Source organism: Dermacentor albipictus, unplaced genomic scaffold, assembly GCF_038994185.2.
Source record: "Dermacentor albipictus isolate Rhodes 1998 colony unplaced genomic scaffold, USDA_Dalb.pri_finalv2 scaffold_60, whole genome shotgun sequence".
NCBI classification, from domain to species: domain Eukaryota; kingdom Metazoa; phylum Arthropoda; class Arachnida; order Ixodida; family Ixodidae; genus Dermacentor; species Dermacentor albipictus.
The window spans coordinates 90818-105077 of NW_027225614.1; the positions used below are offsets into that span (position 1 = coordinate 90818).

Sequence of the window (14260 nt, forward strand, 5' to 3'; positions counted from 1 at the left end):
TTTGTCACAAAACATCCGCGTAAGTTGGGCGTGAATGTATGGTCACGAAAGTTGTGGATCAACATCGGGGTTGGGTGAAACCATGAGTGCTTGTTGCACTTCCTCGCGGATGACACTGATGATGGAAGTAATCACATACTTGGGCTCACCGTAGGCTTTTGGATCTGTTCGCGCATGGCGGAATATACTAATTCGCGAACCCAGTCGGTGTTGCATGCGAAGCGTGTGAACAATCTAAGAGGCGCAGATGCAGTCCTTACTGGCCGCCTCCATCATAATGGTTTCAGTAAGCAACTCAGCGACGGTCTTTTTGGGGCTCCGCACCAGATCCGCAAACGGCTGCTCTTTCACGCCACGCACCAAATGGTACAGCTTGTGCTCCGTCGTGACAGGGTCGCTCATCGGAAAAGGCGCGTCATGCGTTCCACATACATTGTGGCCGACTCATTTGGCAGATGAACGTGCGACTGGAGAGCGTGATTGGCTCGGTCTTGACGATCAGCACTGGTGTATCTAGGAGCCGACGGGGAATTCGCGCCAGGACTTTAAGACGTGTTGTCGGTTTTGAAACCAGGCGTGGGCACCGGCTTCCAGGCTGAAATAGACATCGCGCAGTGTTCTGGCGTCGTCCCACTCATGGAATGCAGAAACACGTTTATACTGGACTAACCGGTCCTCCACGTCTGCAAAAAACTCGTCGTGGAAAGAATTTCGCACCCGCGAGTTGTGTAGGTTATAATGGACAGAGCTAGGGACGTCCATGAGTGCTTCAGGTCGTATTGCTGCCTCGTTAGGATGTTGTTCCGACTCGGGGGGCCGGCATTGCAGTCGTTAACTGGCACGATGCACTGGAATGTCCACAGGCACAGGGCTCATGTTGCAGCTCCTGTGCGACGTTGGAGTCACTGACTACGCGTTACGCAGCGCCTACACCAGACTTCTCATGTAATTCGTCGGTAAAATGAAACGTTTTTAAACAGCATTGTTATCTGGGCGCTGGCACGTGGAGCCTCGGAAAACGAAGCGTAGGTTTCCTACTTGTTCGTCTCATATGGGTTTCTTCGTGACACCAGGTGGCAATATTGTAAGCGCCCCCCTTGAAAAGTGCAGGCGGGTAGGCAGCTGACGCCACCAAACACGTTATTTTTACCTTTTTTTCTGCATTCAAAGGTGGCATGAAAATCCTTGGTTCGTATTAGCAAACCATCCTAGTTGAGATGTTCATTGTCCCAAAAAGTATTCTCATTATGCGTTCCTCCTACGCCTACGCTACCCATAGTCGGGCTGTCTTTGAGTACAGTCTACCGCAGATTCATTCTCGTTTTCGCTGTTATCCTAAACGCCCAAGGCCTAGAACAGGGTAACTAGGTCCTTATTTACTTCTAGATGAATTCTGCGACATAAATAGTCTGAATAGTCTGAAACTAAATAGTCTGAATTACTGCCATGATATTTTCGCTCTACGCGTGCACAGTTCTCATCGGCATTTTTTCTACTGTGATGCCGTGTTCTACGACTACCTGATAGAACAGCTACCAACAGTAGTACTTTGTTCTTTGAATTATCTTAACGTTTGCTCTTCAGAGCTAATTCCTTGCGGGTTGAGATACAGCAGTAGCTGGGTTCTTCCCCATCGCGCCTATTAAGTATTCTTTTCTGCATCTCTAATTATACGTTTACCAGCTTTTGCATGCCGTGGTTGGCGCCATTATTTATGGTTATTTTCCTGGTTCTGTTCCTGCGCTGCAATGCGACGTTTTATTCTATACAAGTCCGGCATTACTCTAGCTGCCTATCTATTTTTCCTCTTATTTCTCATTCATCTGCCGAAGCAGATTTTTCTCGGAACCTGCCACAATTCTTAGAATGCCTAGCCTACGTCAACCTGCACTGCCTCGTTTGTGGTTTGTCAGTGCGTACCCAAAGGTACTCTTCACGCAGCGCTTTAATCTCTAGTTCAGTAAAACCTTTGTATTTGAAAGACAACGTCGTGTTTCCATGTGCAAATTCGGGAAACATAACTCTTTTTTTACACCAGTTGCACTACCTCGCCCTCTTAATTTTGAGTACACCTTCCTGTTTTTCTGTGAAAATTTTTATGTATTGAGTCCATGTTTATAAGTGCTAGTATTCTTAAACTCTGGAAATTTAATATCCCTGTATTGTGATTTTCTGATCACAGACACCGTTCAGCATCATAGGGTAATATTTATTTTGACCGAATCTAAAACCTAGCGCCCTCAACCTACTCTCCACAAATGAGTGTTCCGGAATGTTCGCAAACAGCACAATATTACGTGGGCGTATCGAAATTGAGAGAAATTGTGCCATTCCTGCACTGTTTTTTTTTTTCTACAAGAGATAAAACGAACTTATTTGACTCTAAGATCCTTGCCATGTCTTTCACAGGAAGCAATAACAGGAAACCTGGCGTAAACTTGGTGGCTGTTAGCCTTTCTCATGCTATTTGTACTTTATATTCTCGTATATTTGTTTAGCTGTATCACATTCTCTCGCCCTTGACGTTAGTTCTTGAGGACGTGCCTGAAAATTTGAGTGCTTACGTTGTCGTACGCGTACCAAGGAAATCTGTATATGTACTTGACTATAAGGTTAGAAATATGTTACCGTCTATGCACATGTCTATTTTATAGCAATACTGAGCTCATTCTGTTACATCCCATTCCTTAAACTTCCATTTTAGGTCTCCTTGGGCACCACCAGCCGTCACCATGAACAAAATAATGAACTACACAATACCACAAAGGCCTACACGTAAATATGAATGATTAAAATAAAAAAATGCTCGCAAGCATTGTTTGTCGAGCTTACCTTGAAGACTTCAACTATTTCGGAGGCTCGCCACGAAATGACTGCCTTGGATGGGCCAATGACGTGCGCTGAAATCTCGTAATAGTCTAAAAAAACGAAAGCGAGCCTATTAGCATGCAAGCATGTTTAAAAACTTTCACAATGCGTTTTATAAGAAAATGGCCTTTTCCGTTCTGACAAGCGAGGTTATGAAGTAACAATGCTGCCGATCAGACGTCGATTTACGGTGGCACATAGCGCACTTGAATTGGTGGTAAGAAAAATTAACCAACAGTTACGATACTCCGTAATGCGATATTTCAGCGCAGCTCTATACGTGTTTTCATTTCGCGATATATTGGCTGGCGCGTACAATCGGTCTCGCGCGGCGCGTTGCAAACGGAGCGAAGTGTGGCGCGACTGCCTCGCTAATGTGGAGAGCGCGTGGGTGACGCGTGGGCGCGATTCGCAGCAGCCGCCGCTGATGTACTACCTCGCAGGCGAACTACGCTGGCGCGCTACTCTGGCTCCATTTCGCAGCCAACGTCGCCGCACTACGCTTGTCTTCGCACGCTTTCGCCATACCTTCCCCCTCCGCTCTCCTCCTAGCGTATTAACGCGATAGCGTTAAGGAGCTCGTGTCGCAGAAAAGCCGGTGTCGTCGGCGTCGGGTGTCGGCGTCTGCGGCGTTGACCGTGAACGATAAATCACGGCAGGCGCTTCATAAATAAAAAGCAACTTCCAAGATTGGCCCGGTGGGAATCGAACCAGGGTCTCCGGAGTGTGAGACGGAGACGCTACCACTCAGCCACGAGTTCGATGCTTCCAAGCGGTGCAAACGCGCCTCTAGTGAATGCGGTGTTGCCTTCGAAACGAGCCGTGGAAAGTTATAATGCGTTGTATATCGGTAATTATGAACATGTAACGTACAGAAGTCGCAATTACACGAGTTGCGAAGTGAATTTCCGCTGCATTTCTTCTGCGCTTTCCGCACACGCAGAGCCATCTTGCGGCAAACACAGAAGACTCCCTCCCCTCAATGTACGGCGCTGCCCCGACAGGAGGCGCGCCGCGCCCGCATTGGGACCACTGCCAGGCGCGTCGCGGGACTCCCTCTCCCCTGACGACGCTTCGCCGTGCTCCCGGTTTAGATTACTATCTATCTCTCTGCCCGTGCCGATCACGACGTTTGGCTGGCGTAGATCGTTTCCCCTCCGAGACACCGAGTTCTTTGGTTCGTTCCGTTCGCTCAGGCGCACGTTTCGTTGCCGCGCCGAACGCTGCGTTGCTCGACGCTCACCGCGTGATAGGTGGGCGCTAAGTCCGATGCGGGGCGCATCGTAAGTGATCGCTGTGCCGTAGCGCATTGTCTTATACCCCTTGGCGGGTCGACGGGAACGCTGTCGCGTCCCACTCTTGAATGCGAAGCTTAAGCGTCCTCCAATTTTTTAGAGCGCAGCTCTTTGGCGTCCGTTCCTGGGTTTCGCGTCGTCGTCGGCGTCGGCCTCGTAACCAGCTCCGCCCCCCTTTCATCCCCTCAGCGCTAGCAGCGACCGACTGATACCGCTGGATGCCGCTGACGCCGCTAGAGAGTCAAGATAACGTGACTGCATAGAACACCGTCGCCGCCATGCAGAAAGAGGAGGAAAGGGTCCCCCCCCCCCTGTTGCTGTGCGTGGATCTCCTTTCGAAAGCGCAGGACGCACTATCTCGACGTGAATCGCTAACACGCCCTTGGCGGCGAGCAGTAGGAAACCTTCAATCGACAGATCGGGAGAGTTTATCGAAGGGAGAGGGGGGGGAGAGAGGGGTGTTCTATGCAGTCACGTTATCTTGACTCTCTAGCGGCGTCAGCGGCATCCAGCGGTATCAGTCGGTCGCTGCTAGCAGCGGTATCAGTCGACCGCTGCTAGCGGTCGCTGCTAGGTGTGGAGGGATGAAAGGGGGGCGGGGACCCCCCCCCCCCCCCCCCACTGTGCGCCGCAAAGTTGCCCAACGGCTTGCTGGTAGTAGCTGCCTACTTCGCCCCTACCGCACTCACGAAAGACGTCGTGCACTTCCTGCAACTCGCATTAACCGTCCATCGATCCACACCGATGTTAGTAGTGGGGGACTTTAATGTTGACGTAAAGACAAACAGCAATTTCCTAACACTTATGCGGGAGAACATCCCATTCCTCTCGCTCGTAACGCCTCCCACGGCTGTGACAACCTCGCGAGGCACTTGTATAGATCTCGTCTTTGAGAATCAAGCATTGGTGTACCAAGTTGAACATATATCAATCTATTTCTCCGACCACAAAGCTTCCTTCATGACTGTCAAGAACTGTTAGTGGAGTCTTTGTTAAAGGAATACGTGTGAAAAATAAAAAAAAATTCTGTGATAGCGCATACATGTGTTGCTCGATTTCTTTGCCTCAATCTATCGAAAAGGTGAAACAGCTTATTTGCTGCGCTCAAATTTCGCATTAGGAAGTAACGTAATCGTCGGTAATTTTTCATCCTCTGCTGCGCTCGACGTTCACTATTTCATCCTTCGCTGCATCCGTTCGCTCGGTTACGCCGACGCTCGCCTCAGGAACAGGCGCCTAGCAGCTGTGCTGTAAACGTCACGTGGATCTTACACTACGTGGAATCGACGTTATCTGCAGCATTACGAATGGCTACACATAAGCTATATCGCCAGCTCGAACCATCTGATTAAGGAAATAGATTGCGACATTGCTGTTCCGCTTTTTCACATGAATTTTCGCGACCGACAAAAATTACCACCACTATAAAACTAATCGTTTTCGTGACTAATTAAAAAGATTCAGTTACTAATTTGTTCAGTTTTATTTCAAGGTACATGTTACAATTAGGATATTGACGCCAAGCTGCAGTGCATTCAAGCTTGCTTTGAAGAAAGTGCAAGACTAGCTCCACTTGCGAGATGTCCTGCCTTAAAATGTGCTACGAAATACATTGACGTTCCACTTGACAACTTCATAAAAGCGTGAGCAAAGCGATTTCGGGCCGATCTGAATTGGAGCGCCAATGCAGGTTTAGCACGGATATCAGGCACAGATATCTCAAAATAACTTATGCGGCGAGGGGCACACAAAGTGAGATGATAATTATCGCTGTCAGCAGGCCAGTTACCTAAAATTGAATAATTGCCGTTTTATTGACTGCAGTAAGCGGGTATGTTTGTACTGAAAAGTTAGAGGCACTCATGTTTCTACACAGTATCAGTTGGAAGAATTCTAGCGTGTCTGTGCTCCGACATTTCCGACTCCAAATTTTAGTTGTCGTTCGCCTGATTACGGATGCATGAGAGGGAGGATCGGCGCAAATCTCTTCTCTGGTGTGACGTGGCTGTTGCGTGCGGCGTTTAGCCCGACAACAGGGCGGAGGCAAAGGAAACGATCATAACTGCTCCCCTTCCCCTTTCGGCTGGCGAAATCAAGATATGACAGCGCGGTGTGCCGTGCCGTTGTTACTCTTGATTTCATTAAAACTTACAATACATGGAAATCAGCAGTCACTCTATTTGCGCTGCCCAGGCAAGGACCATGCTGGCTCGTCCAGTCACCATTACGCATGCGAACTGCCCTCCGGCTTCTCGGCTCGCGCCATTATCTCGGCATGGCAGCTGTCGCCAACGTTACAGGCTGAGCGGTCGCATGTTACGACGGTAGTTCTGGGCTCTACGATTTTTTATTTCGCCAGCCGAGAGGGGAAAGTGGACAGTTATCATCTTTGACAATGCCTCCGCCCCGTTCTCAGACTCAGATCTCGTTCTCGTTCTCAGATCAGGGAGGAGCTTTGCGCCATTCATCTCTTGCACGCTAATCATGCAAAACACAATTAAAATTTGGAGTCGGATATCTCGAAGCACACACATCCTCGAATAATTATTCCAACTGATACTGTGTAGAAACATGGCTGCCGCTAACTTTTCGATACAAACATACCCACTTACTGCAATCAACAAAAAAAGTAATTATTCAATTTTAGTTCATTGGGCTGTTCACAGCGATAATTATATTCTCACTGTGTGTCCCCCTGGCCACATAACTTATTTGCGCAGGTGGTATTCGGGTGCATCGTAGTGCCCACTTTTAGGAAAACCATAAAGCTTCATTTTGAACCCTCTGTATATGTCCGCTAAATTTTTGGCTTACCGAGTGGCAGGCTTACGTTGACGTCTGCTGCGGGGCTCCAGATATCGTTGCCGGCACCATCCGACCCTAGGGCACTCACAGAAAGACGGTAGTCGTGACCACCTGGAAGCGGTATCGTGGCGTTTAGCGTGTTTTCCACAGGTGACCAGTTGGGCGGCAGCGGCACTTTCAGCTCTCCGTGTGGTCCGCGGCGATCATCCACTGCCTGCCACGCCACGTTGAACCCGACCGGGTCGCTGTTCCAGGTCGGTGGGCCTATGATGTTGAGCACAATGCGGCGCTGCTGGGCCGAGAGCACGGACACCAAGCCGGGCTCTACCGGTGCTGCACAGAGGCGCGGAGAGATAAGAGGCAGGATTGAAGATGTCTAATAAGGACGCCTCCAGCGTGCGGGGCAGTTGTTAGTGTGCAGTCCTACATATTATATAAGCACGACGTAAAGCGTAAACACGACCCCTACTCAGAAGTCTCTTACTTAAGGCACTTTCTTTACTGGCCGGCATTCGGGTCCCGCGACTCACAAAAGGGTCAGATACAAGGCTGTGATGATCAATCTCTGACGCCACTTACGTCAAAAAAGATTTTCTCTTTCTTTTCTCTTCGTTTTTCTTACGGCGATACCTGCTTGGGCGCGCTCGCATAGTGGGTTTCATGTCCGCTGCTGGCACCGGTGTACGACAGCGCCCGTTGCAGGAATACCTAAGTGCTCTGAGATAAGTTTATGAAGAAATTAAAAAAAATACTTAGTGCTCCGAGTGGAGGCCAGAAGTCGGAGGTACGGGGCAACGCTGCCTCCACACATGAAGTTTTCTTCTTGAGAGGAGATTGCACCGCACTCTCCTGGGAATGGATAGCCCAAGTGATGCGGTGCTAATACGATCTCGGCCGGGTGAAGGGGGTCTTCACCACAAGAATTAGGAAACGACGACGAAGCCGGGCATCGAGATGATGATGAAAAAAAAGAATAGAAAAGATTGTATTACTTCATTGGTACATGGTTGTGACACGCATCCGAGTCTGCAGTGGTTCTCATCTAGCACGGGGGTCACGACGACCTCACATAACCAATCTTTCTTTCATTTAGGGAATCGATTAGCCAATCAAAACGCCGAATCGTTCCCCACCTCCATCACCCCTCACTAGTTATCAGCGTGCTGCTCCAGTGTTGTCCTCTATGAGCTGCTCGGGGAGCTAATCTCCTCTGTCAGCTACTCGTGCACGTGGTGCACCTGTCTCAGACGGGTCACAATAGGAGGCATCCACCTGTCGTCTGTGCTTTCCCCCGGGAAGGACCCGTTCATCGAAAATTGGCCACTTCGAGATGGTCAGGAGGGCGACGTTGCTTTCTTGAAGCGAAGAGAACGATCAGGCGTGAACACCAGCCGTGACAGTTGCGTGTTGCTGCTGGGGCATCCTTCCCCCGCCAGGTGTGGTAGTTGATGGCTTCTTGGAAAACTTAGCTCGATCATAGCAGTGCGGAACAATGCAAGACTTATTGCGCCTGATAATGCACATGTGCCGATATGCTACAACAGAAATGAATAATACATATGGAGAGTGGTGATCGGCTGACGCGAGGCTTTGGAGAAGATCTATAAACCAGCACCGAGTTGGGTTAAAACGTAAGCAACCATTTGCGGTTACGGCGCAAGATGCAGGACAAGAAAGCGAACGAAGTACTAGCTCACCATCGGAGGGTGCCAGCCTCAAAACAGGAAGACGCTGTAAGCTAGATTCGATACTGAGGAACGTTCTCTTCAAATGAAACTAAAGTGACTCAAACAGGCACTCCACAAAAGGGGCCATTCAATGGGTGCCGTCCCACGTTGGAATTGTAAGCAGCGAGAGGGCCGCCACACTGGCTAGCACATTCTCATCCACTGACACCAACTCCACCTGACAACCCTGGACGCTCAACGGCGCTGTTCGCTGCCATTACGCGTCCATCGCACGGGCCTGCTCAGCGGGGAAGCCTGCATTGGTCCCAAGAGGTTTCAACTACGTGGAAAGATCGACATTTTCTTGGCTGCGCACCCGCATAACAGTGATTTTAAACCCACCCGGCTACATAGGATGGGGCACCTTCCGCCCTAAAACTGTCACGTTAAATGCCACGTTAAAGAAGACCAATCGCACTCACTGTGAGAGTGCTGCTCCAAACACGCCGACTAGAGATAGCAATAAAAAAATAACGTTTCATCACTTCGGCTTGCTGCTTCAGGATACCCAATAGATACTTTTCCGGCGAGGCATTATTGACAGGCGCTCTGCACTTTAATCCATACTTTGCTTTAATTCATACTTCAATCCGTATACTATTCCACACTACAATCCATGCTTGTCTTCTGAAATTGGCTGGGCTTATTGGCGTGTTGTGATAGTCTGTGGTGGTCCTGCGGCTGTCCCAGGCTATACTGCTTGTGTTATTGTGCACCCGCCTTCATTCCCATTTTTATCTTATTTTCTTTTTCTTAGATGCATGAGTGGTATCCCTCTGCTGTTAACCTAAACGCACCTGATTGGTTTGTTTACATATAAATCTCTTTCGAAAGCGAATTGCTCGCCTAGATATGTGAATGCTTACTCCATCCGGTGGTAGACGAAAAATGCGCAAGACCAATTGTTCTGTACAATACTGCGTGAGCGATTGCGTCGCTGGGCGAAACAGAAATATTCCACTACTTTCCTTCTCTCGGCACAGAGTACAAGGCTAGGACACTTCTTTACTACGGTGCTCACATCTTTAGCTGTGGAGTTGGTAATGGTTGCCAGTAATGAGTTTGGCCTGCTTGTAATACTATTGATAATTTTTGTTATTTTATAGCAGAAAGAACAGAGAGAACCTGTCCCGTCTCTTCAATTTGTTCCCGTGTACCACTGCCCTGTAGGCGCAGGAATTTTACCGCTTAAAGCTGCTGTAAACAAGGCTGATGCCACTTGGTAGCACAAATTATCTATTACTAGCACTCATTAACGTCTGACCTAGCCTGTAAATTCCGATAGTTCTTACTGATAGTAATTATTATTCTTTTCTTGGCGAAATAAATAAGTCTCACACAACAGAATTGTTCATGCTATACTAAATCTGCCAGCCTCGTCGTCAAGTACATCGACAATGAGGTCCGATGATGATTATCCTTGTGCGGTCTCGGCACACGGCCTGCGTCTCAACAATGGCATAAGTGTGCCGAAGGCGTGTGCCGTACGCACATTTAACCACAGCGTTTGCAGACCATGGGATATTGGAAAACGTTTAATTTCAGAGCAGCGTGTAACAGCATCGCAAATAAAAGCGTGTACCGCAGTGTCGTTCGCATATACATGTAGAGGTTGCAAATGCGAATACCAGATTTCGTTGTGAGGCTGTGGAGATATTTGGTTTGTTCTCAGATCCCATCGTCCATAAACGTTAATGGTATACTCCACGTATACATCTATTATATGCATGAACCATTTGTTTTATAGTTTCATGCCGGATACACTTTCTGATGGGGCTTACACGCCAGGAAGCTTCGAGGAAACTCTATATGCGAAGGTGTGGAGCGGTGAGACGCCATTTTGAACTGTGCTTTACCCTTCCGGAATCTCTCTGCAGGAGGCAGGTATGTGGAACCTCTTTTCACAAGCTCTCAAGTACCTTTTCTCATAATCAAACCTGAACGCTGCGTACGTTCAACGCTTGCAATTTCTCTAGAATAAAGCTGAGAAAGGCTGCGCCCGATCTCAAGAGCCACGCTGGCACGCAAAAGAGTGGTAGACCCGTTTCTGATCTGGTTCTATAGGATTGCTTTTCGGCTGATCGTATTGACTATATGCAGGCCATTTGTATATTGTCAGAAAACCATGGAAACAGAAGTGAACCTTTCTATAGAAAGTTAATCATTGGGCGGTGCTCTGACTTCTTTTAGAGGTGTGAGAGTGCTTTTTAGTTCAGCGCATCGGTTTTATTATTTTACACAATGTGAACACAAGAAGGAAACTGCTGAATATTAGTGTGGAACCCTCTATTTACATAGCAGAAACACTGTTCACAGTTGAAACACATGTCAAAAGTGAAAAATACTATGTCCGTTCTGTAGCATGCTTATACTGTACAACATACAATCCCCTTTGCAAATACGTGCTTCCTGTTGCAGTATGGGTCTCTTGGCAGCTGCATACACTTTCAGTCGTTCGCTCTCTCTGCAGTCCTGGGGGACGTCATAGAAACATAATAGTTTGGGATAGTGTTTTTCTAAATAGATGGTAGCCTGTCCGTGAAGCAGCATTTTTCAATGGTCTTTTTGAAACAAGGCATGACTAGTGTGATGTCCAGTTCCTGGGGCTGTAGTTGGAATGACGTACAGTGTTTTTAAAATAAACCATCAGTTGGCAATGTAGCCGTTGTCCCGTGTAATGTCTTCCTGCCCTCGTCAACTTGTGCTGCGATTTTTTTTCTATGAACTAAATAGACAAATCAAAAATTTGCTAAGCACTATTTCCAACAGAATTACGTGCGCATTACATCGCTTTCTATATTGTAAAAAAAAAATTCACTAAGGTTATTTTCAACACAACACTTGACTTAAATCAAGCCTCAGAACAGGCTGTCATAGGGGGGGGGGGGGGGGGCGCTCTCCAAGAATGGATCACGTCCATGTTTTCAGTCCGATAATTGATAAATTAGCGCAATATAACCAACGTCTCTGTATGACTTTCGTATGTTACGACGAGACGTCTCATTCACTATAAAATCCAGTAGTGATGAACAACCTTCAGTAGGTCTGACGGATTGTAATTCAGATATACGAGAAAACATATTTCGGCTGCGCGGAAACTGAAAGACAAGGCCCTTTTCCAGCTGCCGTTTGAGGTCTGCTGAGTGGCACGTCCTGTGCTACCGGGGATTAGCGGAGAGACGATAACTAGGAGTCGGATTCCTGATTAATAAGGATATATCTGGTAACATACAGGAATTCTATAGCAATAACATGAGGGTGGCAGGTCTTGTTGTGAAACTTAATCAGAGGTACACATTGAAGGTTGCGCAGGTCTACGTTGCGCAGCAAATATACGAAGTATGCGGGAATGTGTGTGGGCATTATATACAAGGATTGCAAAGTTACAATAATTCCTGAAGAGGAAAACGTGAAAGTACTGATTAGGCGAGGGGTCCGGATATGTGGCCTGGTATTTGCAGTGCTATTCACTGCACGCTTAAAGTATTCAAGTTGTGATAGTGGGAATAATTAGGTGTGAGGAATAACACAGAACAGCTCAGCACGCCCGCCGAGGTTGCTCAGTGGCTGTGGTGTTGGGCTGCTGAGCACGAGGTCGCGGGATCGAACTAGGGTGGTTGCTTGGGATACTTGGTAATTCATGATCAAAAGTAACTTACAGCGCGAAGGACAAGGACAGTGATAGACGACATACACAGCGCTGACCAAAACACTAGGACTTGCTGAGGAACAGGGGAAAGACGAAGGGAAAGGGTCGATTGTACTAGAAATGAAGTGAACTAGGGTGGTTGCTTGGGCTAGTTGGTAATTCATGATCAAAAATAACGTACAGCGCGAAGGACTGTTAGACGTTAGATTACGTTAGACGGCGTTAGACAAGCACCACCACAGCAAGCGACGTACGTCACGCGCGCACGCACGTGTGCGGAAGTGAAGCACACATTATCATTCCTCTAGACGCTCCACCAAGCGCAAGTGCTTTACTCAACCAATTCAATGTTCAAAGTAAATTGCGTGAGAGCATTCTGGAACTACGACTTAGACATAAGCTAAAGACATGATAGCTTCGGATTGTAATTCAGATATACGAGAAAACATATTTCGGCTACGCGGAAACTGAAAGACAAGGCCCTTTTCCAGCTGCCGTTTGAGGTCTGCTGAGTGGCACGTCCTGTGCTACCGGAGCTTAGCGGAGAGACGAGAACTAGGAGTCGGATTCCTGATTAATAAGAATATAGCTGGTAAAATAGAGGAATTCTATAGCAGTAACGAGAGGGTGGCAAACCTAATAAGAGGTTCACATTAAAGGTTGTACAGGTCTACGCGCCCACATCCAGTCGTGATGACCAGGAAGTCGAAAGCTTCTATGAAGACGTGGAATCGGTGGTGGGTAAAATCAAAACAAAATACACTATACTGATGGGCGACTTCGATGCCAAGGTAGGCGAGAAGCAGGCTAGAGGCAAGTCAGTGGGGGAATATGACACAGGTGCTAGCAATAGCAGGGGACAGTTATTAGTAGAGTTTGCAGAACGGAATAATTTGCGCATTCCGGTATATTTTGTGGCAAAGCCCGGAGCAAGCACGCGAGAAGTTGCCGAGTCTTGTGACGCGAACATTACAACAGTGTACAGAGTGCGTATGAAACATCTATTGTACCCATTTCATCTGAGCCTTCACCAAGAACTAAGAGACATGGACTTCTTGAGACGTGGACACGGCAACCCTGTCGTGACAATGACACCTAATGTGCCGCTCTTCGTGCAGATTGCCGCTGCATGCCTTGTTCTCTTTTCAGCCTCGGGAACAACGATTTCGACAAGCGACGGATGCTGCTGGCGTGGCGCTGAATTGGGAACTCCGGTGCCGCTTCGTTCGGCAACGCTTTCGGTACCTTTTCTACGCCCCATACAATCTCAGCTGCTGCGCATGTGCATGATGCCTACGGAGAACCGCGCAAAGCAACGATGACATCACCGACCGATAAGTGGATCGCCTCGCCGTTGGGTTTAAATGGGCTACCAGCGCTTACTTTCTTCAGTGGACACGGCAACCCTGTCGTGACGATGACACCTAATGTGCCGCTCTTCGTGCAGGTTGGTGGTCGAAAAACAGGCTTTTCTAGCAATTTCTTATGTCTTATTGTGTTGCCATGTCCACGAATAGTGCTGGAGTGTTGGAATGATGTGTTTTGAATGGCAAGCCTGTTACTTACGCTTTCGGGAGATGTAGCAGAAAACCCTGGACCTCCGCTGGAGGATTTGGTTAAAGAAATGCTTCAGAACCAAAAAAAAAAATTATATCAAAAATTACCGAAATTCACCCAAAACAGGTATCATCGGAATTAAACCTATCACAAATTCAAAGTAAACTTGTTGATATCGAAAAGAAGTTACAGAGCATGGACCAAATTGAGAACAGGCTTGCCAAAGTGGAAAGTTGTGTTGAGACATTAGATGTGCACGTGGCTGCCTTGAGAAGACAAACTGAGGACTCTAACGCTCTAGGCGCAATAATCTTATCATAAGAGGAGTAGAGGAGGAAGAATCTGAAACAGATGAAATT

The 14260-nt window shown here is 47.8% G+C and overlaps 1 protein-coding gene across 1 annotated transcript in view; it reads right to left on the reverse strand.

The window, feature by feature from the left end:
• Positions 1–14260, reverse strand: part of LOC135917079 (uncharacterized) — a 93819-nt gene that overhangs the window by 66850 nt on the left and 12709 nt on the right. The window contains exons 4-5 of the mRNA XM_070530178.1: positions 6978–7301; positions 2833–2918 (exon numbers count right to left, since the gene is read on the reverse strand). Of these exons, the coding sequence (XP_070386279.1) occupies positions 2833–2918; positions 6978–7301 (410 nt within the window). The remainder of the gene's footprint in view (positions 1–2832; positions 2919–6977; positions 7302–14260) is intronic.